Source organism: Podarcis cretensis, assembly GCF_951804945.1.
Source record: "Podarcis cretensis genome assembly, chromosome: 2".
Classification (NCBI taxonomy): Eukaryota; Metazoa; Chordata; class Lepidosauria; order Squamata; family Lacertidae; genus Podarcis; species Podarcis cretensis.
In genome coordinates, this window is record NC_137171.1 from 110,768,620 (window position 1) to 110,786,182 (window position 17,563).

The 17,563-nt window shown below is 45.9% G+C and overlaps 1 protein-coding gene across 3 annotated transcripts in view; it reads right to left on the bottom strand.

Moving 5' to 3' along the window:
- The window catches only part of ABCF1 (ATP binding cassette subfamily F member 1), a 41,007-nt gene extending 26,054 nt beyond the window's left edge, over positions 1-14,953 (bottom strand). The window contains exons 1-11 of one of the 3 annotated variants that reach the window (XM_079959714.1): positions 14,718-14,953; positions 10,347-10,393; positions 9,784-9,876; positions 9,029-9,155; positions 7,440-7,477; positions 6,769-6,876; positions 5,997-6,059; positions 3,636-3,698; positions 2,208-2,294; positions 1,915-1,959; positions 523-639 (exon numbers count right to left, since the gene is read on the bottom strand). In XM_079959714.1, the coding sequence (XP_079815840.1) occupies positions 523-639; positions 1,915-1,959; positions 2,208-2,294; positions 3,636-3,698; positions 5,997-6,059; positions 6,769-6,876; positions 7,440-7,477; positions 9,029-9,155; positions 9,784-9,876; positions 10,347-10,393; positions 14,718-14,808 (879 nt within the window). In that variant the 5' untranslated portion in view covers positions 14,809-14,953. Of the gene's footprint in view, positions 1-522; positions 640-1,914; positions 1,960-2,207; positions 2,295-3,635; positions 3,699-5,996; positions 6,060-6,768; positions 6,877-7,439; positions 7,478-9,028; positions 9,165-9,783; positions 9,877-10,346; positions 10,394-14,717 lie in introns of all 3 variants that reach the window. The other 2 variants (XM_079959713.1, XM_079959712.1) reach the window with 2 other exon arrangements.
- Positions 14,954-17,563: the final 2,610 nt, after the last annotated feature.

The following is a 17,563-nucleotide window of genomic DNA, read 5'->3' on the forward strand; positions in this document are numbered from 1 at the left end:
CCAAGGTAAAGGTACCCCTGACCATTAGGTCCAGTCGTGACCGACTCTGGGGTTGCGATGCTCATCTCGCTCTATGGGCCGAGGGAGCCGGCGTTTGTCCGCAGACAACTTCTGGGTCATGTGGCCAGCATGACTAAGCCGCTTCTGGCGAACCAGAGCAGTGCACGGAAACGCCGTTTACCTTCCCGCTGGAGCAGTACCTATTTATCTACTTGCACTTTGACGTGCTTTCGAATTGCTAGGTGGGCAGGAGCAGGGACCGAGCAACAGGAGCTCACCCCGTCGCGGGGATTCGAACCGCCAACCTTCTGATCAGCAAGTCCTAGGCTCTGTGGTTTAACCCACAGCGCCACCCACGTCCCTTCAACCCAAGGTATGACTGTACTAATAGATGCCAAACAGCCTATGTGCATGAAAGGAGGGAGCAGGAGCCTTAAAGCTCTCTCCTCTGCCTTCCTGCATAAGGTGGAATGCAGCGTGGACAAAGCCCAACTGACGCAGCAAAGTCACAAGCTCCCTTACTGGCTGGCTGCCCTGTTTGGGCTTCTCTTTGCCCTTTGTGGCTTCTTCCTCTTGGTCATCCTCATCCCCCTCGTCCTCGTCGTCTATCTCCTCCGCCTCCAGAGCGGCAAACATGTTCTGTGGAACCAAAGAAACAAAAGCTCGTATAAGAACGTGACTTAAGAAGAGGCCCGCTGGGTCAGGCCAATGGGTCTTCTAGTTAAAAAAAGGGGGGGGATATAGGACCCCTGGACAGTTAAGTCCAGTCAAAGGCGACTGTGGGGAGCGGCGCTCATCTCACTTTCAGGCTGAGGGAACCAGCGTTTGTCCACAGATAGCTTTCCGGGTCATGTGGCCAGCAGGACTAAACTGCTTCTGGCACAACGGGACACCACGACGGAAACCAGAGCGCATGAAAACGCCATTTACCTTTCCGCCGCAGCGGTACCTATTTATCTACTTGCACTGGCGTGCTTTCAAACTTCTAGGTTGGCAGGAGCTGGGACAGAGCAAAGAGAGCTCACCCTGTCGCACGGATTCGAATTGCCGACCTTATGGCCTGCAACCCCAAGAGGTTCAGTGATTTACACCACAGAGCCACCCGCAGTCTCTGGGTCTTCTAGTACAGCATATTGGCCAATCAGATGCCTGCAGGGAATCTCATAAGCAGGACCTGAGCACAAGAACACTCTCCTCTCCTGTGGTTTCCAGCAAGTGCTATTCAGCATTCCTGCCTCTGACTGTGGAGACAGAGTATAGCTATCCTCAGGAAAAGGTTACAGTGACTGTGCTTGTGCATCATGGCAAACCAAGGGTGGGGAACCTGAGCCAACCCCCCACCCCCACCCCAGTGTTGATGGACTACAAGTCCCATCATACCTGACCCCAATGGCCATGCAGGAGAGCCAGTATGGTGCAGCTGCTATGAGAACTGGCTCAGGAAATGGGAGCAGGCTTCAGCTGCGAAGACCACTGGGCGAACTTTGGCCAGTCATTGCCTCCTAGCCTAATCTACCTTACAGGGTTGTGCAAGAATAAAATGGGGAGCAGGAGAACACCATGTACACCACCTCAAGCTTCTCAAGAGGCGTTGTAATGTCAGCACAAATAAAATAAAACCATCTGCAGGGCAACAGATACTGCACTCCTGCAGTAAGCCATGGTTGGTCGTTTACTGCGAATGCACAGATGGCTCTTGCTTCAATTTCCTCCCCGCTAGCAAGTGGAAGCAACAAACCATGATGCTCAAGCTTAGGGTTCCATCCATTTCTCTGGAAGAAACCGCGGATTGGTAAAACCAAGGTTTGCTCTTGGCTGACAAACACTGGCTTGTCGGGATGCCGGTGGCGCAGCACTACTAAGTCTTGGGGGTTGGATTTTGGCCACCAGGTATCGCCTTGAGATGTCCCTTACCTTGGTTGGCTGAGTCTTCTTCCCTGCAGCCTGTTTGGTCGCAGTCTAAAAGAAGTATGGAAAGAGATGAGACAGGCAGAAGAGAGCATGAAAGGCAGCTGTTGCAGCAAACCCTTTCTCCTCCACCTGTCCAGATCTTTCCCCTCTGCTTTAAGGTGAGTTAAGCAACTTGAGTATCAGCTATTTTAACTGTCAGGCACATAACCCAGAAGCCTGGGATTCTCCTGTTTGTCTAAGAACCCAACCAACCACCCAACTCTTCGCATGACTCTCCCATTCCTCTCTTGCTGTACCTTAGCTTTCTCCTTGGGTTTCTTTAACTCTTCGTTGTCTTCCTCCTCATCGCTCTGAGCCAGGATAGCAATGGCTGGACCCCCTCTCTAGAAGTGCAGGTGAAAAACAGACAAAATGTACCGGTAATGCATACCAAGTCAGCACCCTGGGTAAATGAGTAGTATTATCACTATTATTATGGTCATCATCACAGTGGTACCTCGGTTTTCCAATGTCTCGGAAGCCGAATGTTTTGGTTTTCGAACGCCAAAAACCCAGAAGTAAATGCTTCCGTTTTCGAACGCACCTCAGAAGTTGAACGACTTCCCCTGAGTTTTTTTCAATTTTCTCCACTGAATTTGCTGACCGCCCTTTGTGCTTCGTATTTCGGAAGTCAAATGGTCTTCCGGAACGGATTATGTTCAAAAACTGAGGTACCACTGTGTTGTTATTATTTTCATCATAATCATCAATTAGTCGTCGTCACTACCACCAATGTATTTATCAGCCAGCTTCTACACAGTCCTTTCAAGGCAACGCTCAATAAGAAACAGCTAAAAATTCAAAACAAAAACAAAACCCAGCCAATACATTTCAGACAAAACTAAAACAAAACAAATTAGACGCTTGTAGGAAATACTCATTTATCCAGCTGGAAAAGCCTAAATTTGCTGCTCTCTGACTTCCTTCACTCGGACCAAAGCAGAAATGAAATCTCACACAAATTTAAACTTCAGCTGAGTTTCAAGACCTGAAGCTGAAATTCTGACATCCTGGAATTTTCAAGCTCCAAGGGTTTCTGTTCCTCTGAGGCACTGGATTGTTTCCAGTCTCTCCCAGGTGACAACTGGGAAATTATGTTTTGTCTCCAGGGCATCTACTGACTGCCCACTATCCCTGATCACCTATCTACAATTTGCCATGCTGTATGCAAATGCATTTTACTCTACAAGCCCAAATCCTTCTGAAATGCTCCAATTCATTTTCCTTTTTAACTTATGCCCTGCAATTAAAATAAAATTATGGAAATTATATATTTTAGCGTGATCTGCACAGTTAATAAAAAGTAAAAAAAAACTGGGAGAGCATATGGGTTTTCTAAACGGTCCACGTAGTCCCAACGGCATATTTTGGCATCAAATATACAATTTCAAAGATAGGGCATCTCCCAAGCCCCAGCCTCAATTGCCTGTCTGTAAAATGGGAATAATATCAAGTTGCTTTATAGCACACGGGTGGTGGAAGACAGAAATAAAAAGGTTCATAAGGCAATTTGAACAGCTTGGACTGCTCAGGCCATTCCAGGAACATTTTATGCTCAAAAGTGGGATACAAATTTACAAATAAATAATTTAAGAAGAATACTAGCAACTAAAAACATTTAATTTAATGTTTCGATAAAAAGGTTAAAAAACAGTGTCTTCATTATCAATGATGAAACACCATACCTCCTGTTTTCCTTTATTCTTCTCATTTTTCCTACTCTTCCTCTTTGTGTCTTCCTCCTCTTCCTGGGAAATAAAAGACAAGAAATTCTGATTATTATTTCCTACCACGACCAATGCAAATTAGCACAGGGAAGCCCACCTATCTAGAGTGGTCCAGCCATTGAGGATTTGCATTATTATTAAAAAAATTAAATTACGTGTGTTACAGCATAATAGTTATAATCATAAAGAATTGGCAAAGCCCGTGAACACAATTAATTCCAGCCTATGATACATCCTGGAGAGCAATACTGTATTGTTCTTATCCCAACTATTATATTTGTTGCATTTTCTAACTCCCAATGGAGGAATATAAGAAATATAAGGAGGGCTCTGCGGAATCTCCTTCCTGTTGAGGCTTCCAGGAAAAGCTGGGAGCAAATATTGGTGCGGTACCAAAGGCATCCCTAACTGCCCTGTTTGGTTTTTGAAGACATGAAATCTGGGCATCTGGTTCCAATGCCAGTATTCCATCCCTAGAACATACGAAGTAAGTACAGAAGTGCCCTTGAGCCAGTGCAGAGTGCATTTTCTTCACCCTTGTGTAGCAACAGAGAACTCCAATGGTGAGGCTTTTAAGGGGAAGAGCTGTCGGAATCTCTGTGCAACCGAGCTGATAAAGCTCATCTTCCGGAATCGCCCTCTGACATGATTAATGACCTGAGCCTTTGATGAGACTCAGGCACATTCCCATTTGGCAGAGAATCAAAACAGCACACGGAAGTGATGAGATTTATGGCTACATCGCTATGCTTTATTTTCTAAGCTATGCAGACAGAAAAGAAATCATCCTCTCTCTGTGAGAACAGAGAGCAACTAGAAAACAAAGGAACAGGAAACCAGTAACATAACACCCGTCTCCTGTCTTCCATGAGACTTCCAACAGCCTGGAATGTCTCTGGAATGTAAACAGAGTCTTGTGACTCCAAAGCACTGCACAGTGGCAAACAGAAACTAACAAGAGCTTCCAGGTAAGAAAGGTTTTTTTGGGGGGGTTTTTAACCAATCAGATGTGGACCCAAACTCTTTCCCACAACAGCGCCACCTGGAAGCATGCACTGCCCAAACAATTTGGTCCCAACATTTTAAAGGGACCACTTCCTCCTACATATCCTGTTTGCAACAGGGCAAGATCAAGAGGGTGATCAGAGGAGGCTTGGAAGCACTGGTTTAAACCTGCACAGAGAGGCACCCTCCGTGGTTATCGAGGGTTCCCTTGACACTGTCATCTTTTTAAAACATAGGAGACTTTAATGATATGGACAGGAGTTTGACAACTACTGCTAAAATATGATTTACTGGCCCACTTCTACACAGAGCCAGACCAATGGCCTATGTGGTACAGTCCAGTCCTCCCCGATACTCACCTGCCCACACCTGGTTTGATATGATGTCAGGGGTGCAGCAGGTAAAGCCATGTCAGGAAGGCAACAACTGGGGACTTTAAAGTGTGCTCCCCCAATTAGCTTTTCTCGGCAAGAGGGGCTTGCATTCAGTGCTTTTTGAATTTGTCATCCAATAAAAAGCCTCACTTGTTTTATTGTATTTTCAGTATTTGTTGGAAGCCAGAAACCCAGCCAGATGGGTGGGGTATCAATAATAATAATAATAGTTGTTATTAAAAAGGTAAAGAACCCCTGACAGTTAAGTCCAGTCACGAACGACTCGCTTTACTGGCCGAGGGAGCCAGCGTTTGTCCGCAGACAGTTTTTCTGGGTCATGTGGCCAGCATGACTAAGCCGCTTCTGGTGAAAACGCCGTTTACCTTCCCGCCGGAGCAGTACCTATTTATCTACTTGCACTTTGATGTGCTTTCAAACTGCTAGGTTGGCAGGAGCTGGGACCAAGTAACGGGAGCTCACCCGGTTGTGGGGATTCAAACCACCAACCTTCCGATCGGCAAGCCCAAGAGGCTCAGTGGTTCAGACCACAGTGCTACCTGCATCCCTTAGCTGTTGTTGTTGTTAGGATCAGCTCCACTCAGAAGCTACCAGCTGGCACTCCCAAGTGCAGCCGACCCCTGCAAGAAGCAGGGCTTGCTTACACCAAGTTCAAATTTGAGTCCAAATTTGGCATGCAATGTAAGCCCTGCTTTCGGCAGGAATCTTTGCAGCCAGAGCTGCAAAGGAAGACTTGGGGAGCGCATCCCTGATTCTTCCATTTGATTCTGAATCACCTGACATTATATGCCATCAGGCGACTGACAGGTTGGCCAGTTCTGGATTGTGGCTGGATACAGTCCCCCACTCCAGTGGAGACAGTCCACCGTGCCTCTTCCAGCCCTCTCTTTATTTTGGCTCTCCCAGCGCAGCCCAGACTGACCTTCTGCTTGGCTTTTGGCCCTTTCTGGCTTGGTTTCTTCTCCTTCTCATCATCTGAAGCAGCCTAAAGAAGCAGAGACGGGTTGTTTATCTGCACTAGGGAAAAGGCCAGAAAGGCACCCCAGTTGACTCTGGTTATGCACTTTGCCACACTGCCACCTCCCAAGAGCAAATGCATACAGGAGAGAGGACTGTCCTGCAAGGCTAGAAAAACCCCAGCAGTCTGATCACTTAGTTATCTATCTGCAGCTCCTGTGCTTAGGAGTCCGAGACCTTTTTCCAGTGCTGGGAAGGCCGAGTGCCAAAGGGTTTGAAGATCAGTGCCAAAGAATTTGAGATCTTCAGTATAGTCCTGCTGACAGTTGTTCTCTGGCTGTTCGCATGCTGGAAAATCCCTGTGTTCTGTATGTCCTTGGCTCTGCATAAATTTACCCTTCTGCTTATATGAGGAAGGTGGAAGGAACTACACAGAATACTGAAGACCCACCTCCAAACCACCAAGAGCCCTGGGTAACCCTGCATCTCAAACTTCATTTGACCAGGCCTTTCCGAAGTGTTTAAAACCCTTCTATCTGCAGACATAGTGGCCAGAAACAACTTCTTTTTAATGGGAGTAAATGTTTTGCGTTCTGCTCATGCGCTACAGAGCCCAAATACGCAAGTGAAGAAGCGTACAAATCCCTCTTCTGACACTGTGACCTGGCCTACCTAATACTCTACAAATTCCCATCTGGATCCAAATCACTTCCTGTCGGATCCAGAGGGAGGCTAACCTTGTTGATCTTATTCTTGTCAGGTCTGGTTGGTTTCGGCGGTTCCTCTTCCTCGTCTTCCTCCTCCTCACTCTGATCCTGGCTCAAGGCGGCAAAGACATTTCCCCCCTAAAGAGAGAAAGCAAGCGGCAGTGAAGAAACTGCAGAGACAAGTTCCACGTAACAAGCTCCCCTTTGCTTGGTCCCCAAAAGTGAAAGGCAGCTTCTCCTGGGGGATTTCCTGGTGGCGGTCCAAATTTTACCATGCAATGGTCTGGCCACAGAAAGGGAGTCCATTGCGCACAAAGAAGAAGAAGAGGAGTTTGGATTTGATATCCCACTTTATCACTACCCAAAGGAGTCTCAAAGCGGCTAACATTCTCCTTTCCCTTCCTCCCCCACAACAAACACTCTGTGAGGTGAGTGAGGCTGAGAGACTTCAGAGAGAAGTGTGACTGGCCCAAGGTCACCCAGCAGCTGCACGTGGAGGAGCGGAGACGCGAACCCGGTTCCCCAGATTAGGTGACTGCCGCTCTTAACCACTACACCACACTGGCTTTGTTAGTCTCATCCACGGGCCTGAAGTTGACAGTATACCCTCAACCTGCTGCGGACGCCCCAGGGCATTATTATTATTTATTTGTCCCACCCTTCCCTAACCAAAGGAAACGTCAAAATGCCCAGAAACCCACCTTCTTTTTCTTGCCAGCTTTGCTGATGGGGAGAGGCACTGGAAAGGAAACAAAAAACAGTGAATACCTGCTGGGCAAGAACAGGACGTTGGGGCGAGGTGGGTCGTTGGCCTGATCCTGCAGGTTCTTCTTGGGTTCCAAGGAGCTTATTCAGCCCAGATCTCTGTCTCCAGCAGTGAATAGCCAGATGCGGAGGAAAGCTCACAGGTAAGCCACGAAATAAGCCTCACACTCTGTTTACCAGCAGCAGCGCATAGCCTCTGCTAATGAAGGCAACACCACTGCTAACACAGATCACCTTGAACTGCTAGCCTAGATATAAATCAGTGGTAGGGAAGCTGCGGTTCTGCAGATGGCAGCAATGCTCCCATCAGGTCCAGCTAGCATGGCCAATGGTCAGGGATGATAGGTGTTGTAGTCCTGGCAACATTGGGTGGGCCACAGGTTCCCCGTCTCTGACATAAACCTGTTCCGTGAGGCCGGGAACACTAATGCAGGGGGGGCCCTCTGTCCAATATGATTTGGCCCTCGGCTCATTTCACACAGATGGAGGAAGGGCTGGGAGAAGAGGAAAAGCTAAAATGGACGAAGCAAAGGGGAAAGGGGAGGGGAACCCACTCCAACCAATAGTTTGGGCAACTGTGAAGAAGCCTGTTTTTATGAGCACAATTCAATTCACGTTTCACGTTTCCGAGCACAATTCAAAGTGTTGGTGCTGACCTTTAAACAGCCTTGGTCCAGTAAACCTGAAGGAGCGTCTCCACCCCCATCGTTCTGCCCAGACACTGAGGTCCAGCGCCGAGGGCCTTCTAGCAGTTCCCTCACTGTGAGAAGCCAAGCTACAGGGAACCAGGCAGAGGGCCTTCTCGGTAGAGGCACCCGCCCTGTGGAACGCCCTTCCCACCAGATATCAAAGAGAGAAACAACTACCAGACTTTTAGAAGACATCTGAAGGCAGCCCTGTTTAAGGATGCTTTTAATGTTTAATAGATTGTTATATTTTAATATTTTGTTGGAAGCCGCCCAGAGTGGCTGGGGAAACCCAGCCAGATAGGCGGGGTATAAATAATACACTATTATTATTATTATTATTATTATTATTATTATTATTATTATTATTGGAGGTGGCAGAAAGAGGTGAGAGAAGGCGCAGCCCTGCCCACTAGCCACCACAAGCTCCATTTCCTCCCACCACCTATATGCACCTTCCAACAGATAACCCCTGAGGAAAAGAAGGTCCCCAAGCCCTGTCCTAAGGACCAGTGGGAAGAAATGTCTTGGAACTCACACAGAGCGAAGGGTCACCAGCTTGTGGCTTTCCAGACGGCTGTTGGACCACAACTCCCAGCAGCCCCAGGCAGCATAGCCAAAGGGTCAGGGCCAATGGGAGCTGCAGTTCCCAGCAAGATCCTAGAGCAGGAGTGGGGAACATGGGCCTTCCCAGAGTTGACTGCAACTCCCATCAGCCTTGGCCACGGGAGTTGTCGTTCAGCAACATCGGGATGGGGAGGGGGCACCAGTTCCCTGTCTCTGGTCTAGGGGGTTGGGCAGGTTCCCCTCCCCCCCCCCCGAAGATCGCAACCTCCAACCTTCCTCTTCCTCATCACTGGCTTGGGCTGACAGCTTCTTCAGCCGCTCAATCAGCTGGTTCTCATCGTCATCATCTTCTGCCTCTTTTTTCTTTCTGTCTTTTTTCTTGTCTCGTCGCTTCTTTTGCTGGGGCTGCTACAGCCATGAAAACAGACAGGGAAACGAACAAACAAACATGAGGAGGGTGGGTCAACCTGCCTTTTTTAGCAAATTATCTCCCCGTGGCACTGCGACATCCTCAGCCCCATTGCAGAGGTGGACTTTGGTAATATGGCACCCTGGACCAGGGGAAAATTTGGCACCCTCCCTGCCCAATATTTCTTATTTTAAGAAGAATTCATTTTGGTACATTTGCTTTTTAATGGATCTTCTGAGTAGGTACCTGTATTAATATAACAACAACAACAATAATGCCTCTAATGATAATACTTCTTCTTCTTCTTCTTCTTCTTCTGCTTCTTCTTCTTATTATTATTATTATTATTATTTGTTCCCTCAGCTTGGCATCCTGTATGGAGAAATGGCCCACACTACCCTAAATCCAGTGCTGTCCAATGTGGTCAACTAGCATGCCCTCTGGTGACAAGACCCACAATATATATTCCTCCCAGGTTCGTGGGTTCAAGCCCCACACTGGGCAAAAGATTTCTTCATTGCAGGGGTCTGGATCCTCATGGTCCCTTCCAACTTTACCATTCTATGATTCTACGATTCTGTGATCCTGCTTGGCACTCCTGGTTCCAAAGTTACTTACCTGTTGTTGATGTTGCTGTTGCTGCTGCTGCTCTTTCTCAACTGCTTGCTCCTCACTGGCATGTTTCTCTTCCACAGCCAGTTCCTCAAAGAACTTGGGAGACAGAAGGAAAAAAGTTTAGGATAGTGGCAGGGAGGTAGTAGCCCCCTCCCTCCGAACCACTACCCCCCTACTGGAAAGAGGGCAAAAGGCCTCTCCATCCCCTCCAAAAACCAAAAATAATAAATCCTCAGTAAGCCAAAAATATTAAACAACCCCCCAATTATTGGATTAGCTTTACGTAAAAAATAGAGCTACTACCTCTCAGCCGAATTATGGAGGTGGATAAACAGGAAAGGGGTGGCAAAGCATTCGGGGACATCAAGAAGTGCTACAGGTGCAGTTAACAACCACCAGTTAACAACCCCAAATGCTGAATTGTTTGGAGGAGGAAACGGAGCATTTGTGGAAGGTGGCAAAGTTCTCATGAAGGTCAACAGAACTACAGAGAGTGTCCAGATTCGTGGATGTCATGCAGAGCCCAAATGAGGGTGAAGTCAACAGAAGACGAGACCAAATCTTACCGACTTTTTGGTCTTTTTATCCTTCTTCCCCTTCTTTACCACTTTGTCTGAAAGAAAGAATCGGGAGGTATTTGAGATACAAATCCGAGAGTATTCGTCCTCAACCACAGAAAAAGTATATACCGTATTTTCTGCTCTATAAGACTCACTTTTTCCCTCCTAAAAAGTAAGCGGAAATGTGTGTGTGTCTTATGGAGCGCAGCTATCCCAGAAGCCAGAACAGCAAGAGGGATTGCTGCTTTCACTGTGCAGTGATCTCTCTTGCTGTTCTGGCTTCTGAGATTCAGAATATATTTTTTTCTTGTTTTCCTCCTCCAAAAACTAGGTGCGTCTTGTGGTCTGGTGTATCTTATAGAGCGAAAAATACGGTATATCTCTCTGTCTCCCCCCCACACTGAGACCAGGAACCGAGAAGAGTTCAGGCACACTAAAGCACGCACCATATTCCACACTCAAGTCCACTATTTACTACTGAAAGTCAGAGTGGAGCAGAGGCAGTCAAGATGCTGCCCTCCACATGTTGCTGGACTGCAATTTGCATCACCCTTGACCAATAGGCTATGCTAGCTGAGGCTCATGGGAGTTGTAGTGCAGCAACATCTGAAGGGCAGAATATTGGCCATCTCTCAGTTGAACTAGGAATGGGGAGAACTGGGTTCAAACCCCCAACTCAGCCACAAAGCTCACCAAGTGATCTTGGGTTAAGTCACTCTTTTTCAGCATAACCTACTGGGCTGTTGTGGGGAGAAAACAGGGACGGGGAAGAGAAGCACGTGCTTCACCCTGATAAACTGAGGATTTTAAAGAAAGGCAGGGGGAAAGTATCAGAAATAAAAGAAAGCTGAACTTCAAAATGGTGCAATTACACAATGTGCTGCTGGTTAGACAAATACATATACGTGGGTATATATGGATTCATATAGAGAGGGAGGAAAGCAAATTGAAAATCTAAAAGCGTTAGCCTAAGAACAATAGTAAATCACCTCAATTGCAATTTCAGAATGCCTGGCAAAATAAGAATGCCTCAATTTGTTTCCAGATATTGGCCAGGGGAAACATGCTTCACCAGGAAAATACATTCCATATTAACTATTATTATTGTTAGTATTATTTTTTAAAAAAACAAAATTACACCACCCCTCATCGAAAGATCTCAGGGCGGTTCACAAGATAAATATACAAGATAAAAGCACAAATAAATAATTGAAATAGAAGCAACAAACACATTTAAAAGGCTGTGGGATATTAATCAGCCAAAGGTTGAAGAGGAATGTTTTCACCTGGCACCTATTTCTTACCATGATGTCCGATCTATTAGAGGTTCACATTAGATTAAAATAAAGTCATAAAGCTAAGAAAAAAGTCTATTTCAGTCGTACCTGGTGACCTTTTGGGTGTAAATCATATTCTCTACCACTGAGCTATGACTAGCTGTGAACAGGTAGCAGAGTTTTCTTCTTTCAATTATGACACATCCCATCTCACAGCAGACTAAGCCTGCTGGGCTTCTTCCAAGCCCAGCCACCTTTCCCTCCCAGCTCCAATTACCCCGGCTTGTCAAGCTCATGCATCTCACTCTGCCCACACCCCAACTTAGTTGAGCCTCTCCTGCCTCTTTCATTCCAGCCAGCTTCCTGTACAGCCAATTGAAAATGGCCTCTCTCCCTTGTCCCATATCCCCAGTTCATATGATGGAACTGTCAATCTGAAGGTTGATGGACTCCAACGCCCTCCAGGCCCAGCCATCATGGTGATGATGGAGACATCTGGAGGTCCACGAGGTCCCTGCTCCTGCCATGCCTTTTGTTTGTGGAGTTCCTGGATCTTCCCACGACTACATACACACGGAAAATCAATGGCCATTCCGCCAGCAGCAGAAATGCAGTAATAGGAAATGCTAGTGCTAGATCTGTTTTTCTCAGAGCACTCTTCCACAAAGAGCACTGCTGCTTACAACCAGTGTTCAAAATTTTCCAGGCACCAGGTTGGCGGCTGCAGAAAGCAAAATGTCACTTAGAGAAGGAATGGAAAGATTTTCCTTGATGGCGGCCTGCGTTTCGCTAGCCCAAAAATGGAAAACGAGCGAGGTCCCAACCAAAGAGGAATGGCAAACACAAAACTGATGGAATACACGCAGCTTGCAGATCTAACACGTAGAATAAAAGAACAAGAAGAATGCACGTTTAAAGAAGACTGGAAAATGTTAACTGAGTATATGGGTGAAAACTGAGTTCATTTAAAAACACTGGTAGCATTAATTTAAATTCAACAGGTTTGATGGATGTAACATTGGATTACTGAATGGTTTAGTTCATGTAAAATACACAGGGATGTATGGTATGCAAATTGAACCACGGAAAGAGAAGGGTAGTCATTGATTTAAGGTTGTTTAAGTGAATATCTTGAAATGTGATTGAGAAAATTTAATAAAAATTGTGTGTGTTGAGAGAAATATTTTCCTTGAAGCTTGAAGTAGTTTTATTCTTGAATGTTTTAGTTGATGATTTAATGTGTTGTGAACCGCTTTGTTCTTTAAAATATAAAGCGCTACAGAAATGGAATTAATAATAATAATAATAATAATAATAATTCCCATGGGGGAGGGGGGACCAGCACCTAGACATGCCATTGTGGCAACTGCCTAGGTTTAAGGGACCATTTAGCAATTAGATTATATATACTGTATCTGAATTTCTAACACTGCTTACAACTGTAGCTTCCACAACTACAGCTCTGCCTCTTTGTTAGAAGCTCCGGAGCCCCACAAGGACAATAATTATACTATATATAATTGGCAACTCACGGATTATAGCAACATGTGTTGGGACTCACCTGGTTCCCTTCATCATAGCCCAATGCCCCACCCTTCCTCTTCCAAATGCCTTGTCACTGGTGTCTGTAAAATGGGTTGAGCGGTGGAGAAACTTTTATGGGAATTGTTGCACAGCTCCTATCGCTGGTGGAAGTTAAGACAATACAGGCTAAGGAGCAAAAGGATGCTGCCCCAACCACAAGTCCACATTAAACAATGCCGAACAAATATTTCTGCGCAGTTAGCATATTTTATCGAGTCGGAACCTCTGCCCTTTTTCCAGCAAAGGACATGGCAGGAAAGAACTATGGTGTTGGCAGGAAGGAGGAACATATACTGCTTCCACAAGTGGCAGTAGAACATGCAGACATCATGGTCAGTAGTCACTGAAAGCCATTTTTATGAAAGTTTATTTTGTTTATTTGATATTTATAAGCAAAATAAATAAGCATTACTACAGCTAAGAGACTGAGTAGCTAATAAGGAAGTCTCTGGTAAAGATCTAACCCCTGCAAACTACTCTCTCTCAGCCCCCTCATCTACAATACAGGGAATAATAAAACAACTAAACTAAGGATTACAGCTAGATCAGATCATGAATTCAAGACTCTCTCAACACTTAAGCACTCCACAAATATCAAAGACTTGTTAAAAGCATACACACACATTGTTTTATATTAGTAGCTAGGATTAGCTGGGACTTTGATTTACTTAGTACAGGTGGGTTTATCAGTTCAACGTAGCGTATTTTAAATTTATTTTTATATCACTGTATCTTTTCCTAGGGAATTGCTTGGTCAAATTATCTCTAGTTATATAAATGAAGACACATATGGAAGCTCACATGTATGGGGCCTTTTAGTCCAGTTCCTTGTCCAAGCCACAAAGTTTCATCCCCAATATTGCTCCTCTATCTAACCAGCCACTTGAACGTTCATTTAACACGCAAATCAAGGGGAGCACATAAAAAATGCTAAGAATAGCAATGAAACCAGCGCCGCATCGGGGAAAAATCTGGGCCCTTGTCCATTTAGACAAAACCTAAGCAGCAAATTAGGAAAGAGAGTTGGAGGAGGGGAAAGAGAGGCAGGGGCAACCAGGGGTGGCGAAGGGTGTGTGCCAAACACATTCAGACACACCTACGACCAGTGCTTTTTTTTTCCCCTAGGGAGACGCATACCCCTAAACATTTTGTGAATCTAAGTTTGGCCTCATTGAGGGGCAGTATTTCAGTATGAGTAGGAAAATGAGAGTAAGCCCTAAACTTTTTTTTTAATGAAAAAAAAGCACTGCCTACGACTATGCGAGACCCGCTGACCACGGCAGAGCTTGCGTCTGAGCAGACAGACACGTGTATGGACAGAGGTGTGTGAACGGTGGCTGCTTGTTTCGGGTTGTTTTAAAGGGCAAACACTTTTACACGGAATTGTGTGTGTTAGCCCCCTCCCACCCACTGATATTTTGCCTACTCCCCCCCCCCTCCTTGAAGGTCCTCCTCCCAACCTTCATGAGGACTAGCCTCTTTCCTCCCCGCCCAGCCCTCCCGCCTCCGCCCTCACCTCCAGCGCCCTCTCCGGAGCAGCGCTTCTCTTCTTCGTCCCCGACCCACTCCTCCTGGGGCTGCTGCGGCTGTCTCCCTCCCTTCGGCATGGCTGCTCCCTTCGCTCCGGCGCCCGCCGCCTGCTTCTTTGCGGCTCTTCCTACCGCAATCTTGGCTCAACACATGCCCGCCTGGGCCGCACTGCGCCTGCGCGGGAGGTGACGCGGCCGGGGCTTCTCCAGGCCAGAAAGAGAACAGATACTTTCGTCAGCGATCCCCAGGCCAGGGATAGAGATCATAGAGATCAGGAAGCGCCTCTCCTAGAAGGGCACGGGAGAGACCCGGGGTGCAACAAAGATATGAGGCCGCGCCTATCCTAGAGGGGCACGGTAGAGACCGGGTTGCCACAAAGAGATGAGGAAGCGCCTATCCTAGAGGGGCATCGGAGAGACCGGGTTGCCACAAAGAGATGAGGAAGCGCCTTTCCTAGAGGGGCACGGGAGAGACCGGGTTGCCACAAAGAGATGAGGAAGCGCCTATCCTAGAGGGGCAAAGAGATGAGGAAGCGCCTATCCTAGAAGGGCACCGGAGAGACCCGGGTTGCCACAAAGAGATGAGGAAGCGCCTATCCTAGAAGGGCACCGGAGAGACCCGGGTTGAGACATCGAGATCAGGAAGCGCCTCTCATAGAGCGGCCCAGCAAAAACCCGGAAGATTAGTCGCAGGCTGCAGGAGCGCAAATGGAGACGTGCAGTTTTTAGGACGTGCACAAGTTTTGTTTCCCGCTTATTTTAGTCAAAAGTGGGAAGGGGGCCGCTGCCTCCGAGAAAGACCTGCAGCGGTTTTTACTGAGAGGAATGCAGGTGCATGCCCAGAATGAAACATGTCCAGCAAGAAACAGCAACTCTGTACAGTATACACTTAAGAATGCAGGATTGCTTGGTTTAAGTACACACCTCGCGTTTGAATTATTATTATTATTATTATTATTATTATTATTATTTATACCCCGCCCATCTGGCTAAGTTTCCCCAGCCACTCTGGGCGGCTTCCAATCAAGTGTTAAAAAGCACATCAGCCTCTTTCCCTCCTACCCACCCCAGGATAGGAATCCTGGGAACTGTAGTTTTTTAAAGAGTGCTGCAAACTGCACCTCTCCGAAAGGGTAAAAACTACACTTCCCAGGATTCTTTGTGGGAAGCCTTGTGCTTTAATATGTAGTGCGAATACACGGCTATAGTTATTATAGCTGTAATTACTGATTTTTACATAGTCCCTAAGAAGAAGAAAACTACGCTGGGCAGAAGTTCTAGAGTTTACAAAACCAAATATAAAAAGGTATAAGATTAATGGCAAAGCTTATCATGGCATCGATCAAGGTTTCTAATCAGCTGTGAGTAGTGTCAGCTTTTTTTGTGGTGGCTCTGATCCTATCTCTAGGGTCAGTTTCCAAGAAAGGCATTGATTGTCCCTTGGCTCCCAGGCATTTGTGCAATGGGATGCTGAAGAATATCATCCTGTCCCCAGTGCTATTTTAACATATATATGTAGCTATTGGGAGTGGTCATCAGTACACTAACAATTGAATCAGGACATGCTGCACAAGTCCTGGACTTGGTGGTGGGACAAACAAATTTACATTGAATAATGAATGACAAGACAGAGAGGCCCTGTGGGTAGATGGTTCCTAAGTCCAGGTAATCAGTCAATTGCCTGCTTTAGATGAAGTCATCCTCCGTTTTAAGGAGGAGGTTTGCAGTTTGTGGGTGCTCCTAGATCCATCTCTCTTGCAATAGGCCCAGGTGACCTCAGGGAATTGGAGTGTCTTTTACCAGCTTTGGTTAGTAAGACAGCTATGGCTGTTTGTGGGTCAAGATAGCCAAGCTTATATTGTCCATGTGCTGCTATATACTCTACGTGACGTGGCTCTTGAGGCTAACCTGGAAGCTCCAGCTAGTTGAAAATCCTGTTTTTATATATGCAGTTCTTTATACATTTTTATTGCATTGTAAGTGGCTTTTGGACACCTCATGGGAAGCCATTAAAATTCCAATGAATAATGTAGCAGTGACCATTAACTTAATGAAAGAATGTAAGCTTTCAAAGAATGTCAGTTCCTTTTTTAGTGGCAAAAAATCTATATAACGATACAATATGATATCTTTATTGTCATTGTCCCATACAGAACAATGAAACACATAGACAGCCAGCTCTAACTGCATTCTTATTAATTAAGTCCTAATATATTAGATGAGCCCTCCAGGACATAGTAAGATCCATTATTAACCTCACTTCTTAATAAGCATTCTTAAATCGGTTGATTTCAGTGGGCCTAGACATGACACTTATGATGTCCTGCCTCCCCCATTAAAATGTTTTCTTGTTGTTTTTTATAGGGATTTGGCTTCTTTGTTTTAGATTCATCTTGGAAGTCAATCTGGGAATGCTTTTTACGCTGAAGGTCTGAACCACATTTATTAAATAAACAAATGTCATATTGTTTATAATATAGGCATTTGCCTTAGATGCAAATGGTGTTGTTCTATACTAGTACAGTGGTACCTCGGGTTACATACACTTCAGGTTACATACGCTTCAGGTTACAGACTCCACTAACCCAGAAATAGTGCTTCAGGTTAAGAACTTTGCTTCAGGATGAGAACAGAAATTGTGCTCTGGCGGCGTGGCGGCAGCAGGAGGCCTCATTAGCTAAAGTGATGCTTCAGGTTAAGAACAGTTTCAGGTTAAGAACGGACCTCCAGAACGAATTAACCCAAGGTACCACTGTATATGAAAACATTATTATAACCAAACAATAATGAGTCAGCTCACATTAACAACCTTAATTTAAATCTATATATATTA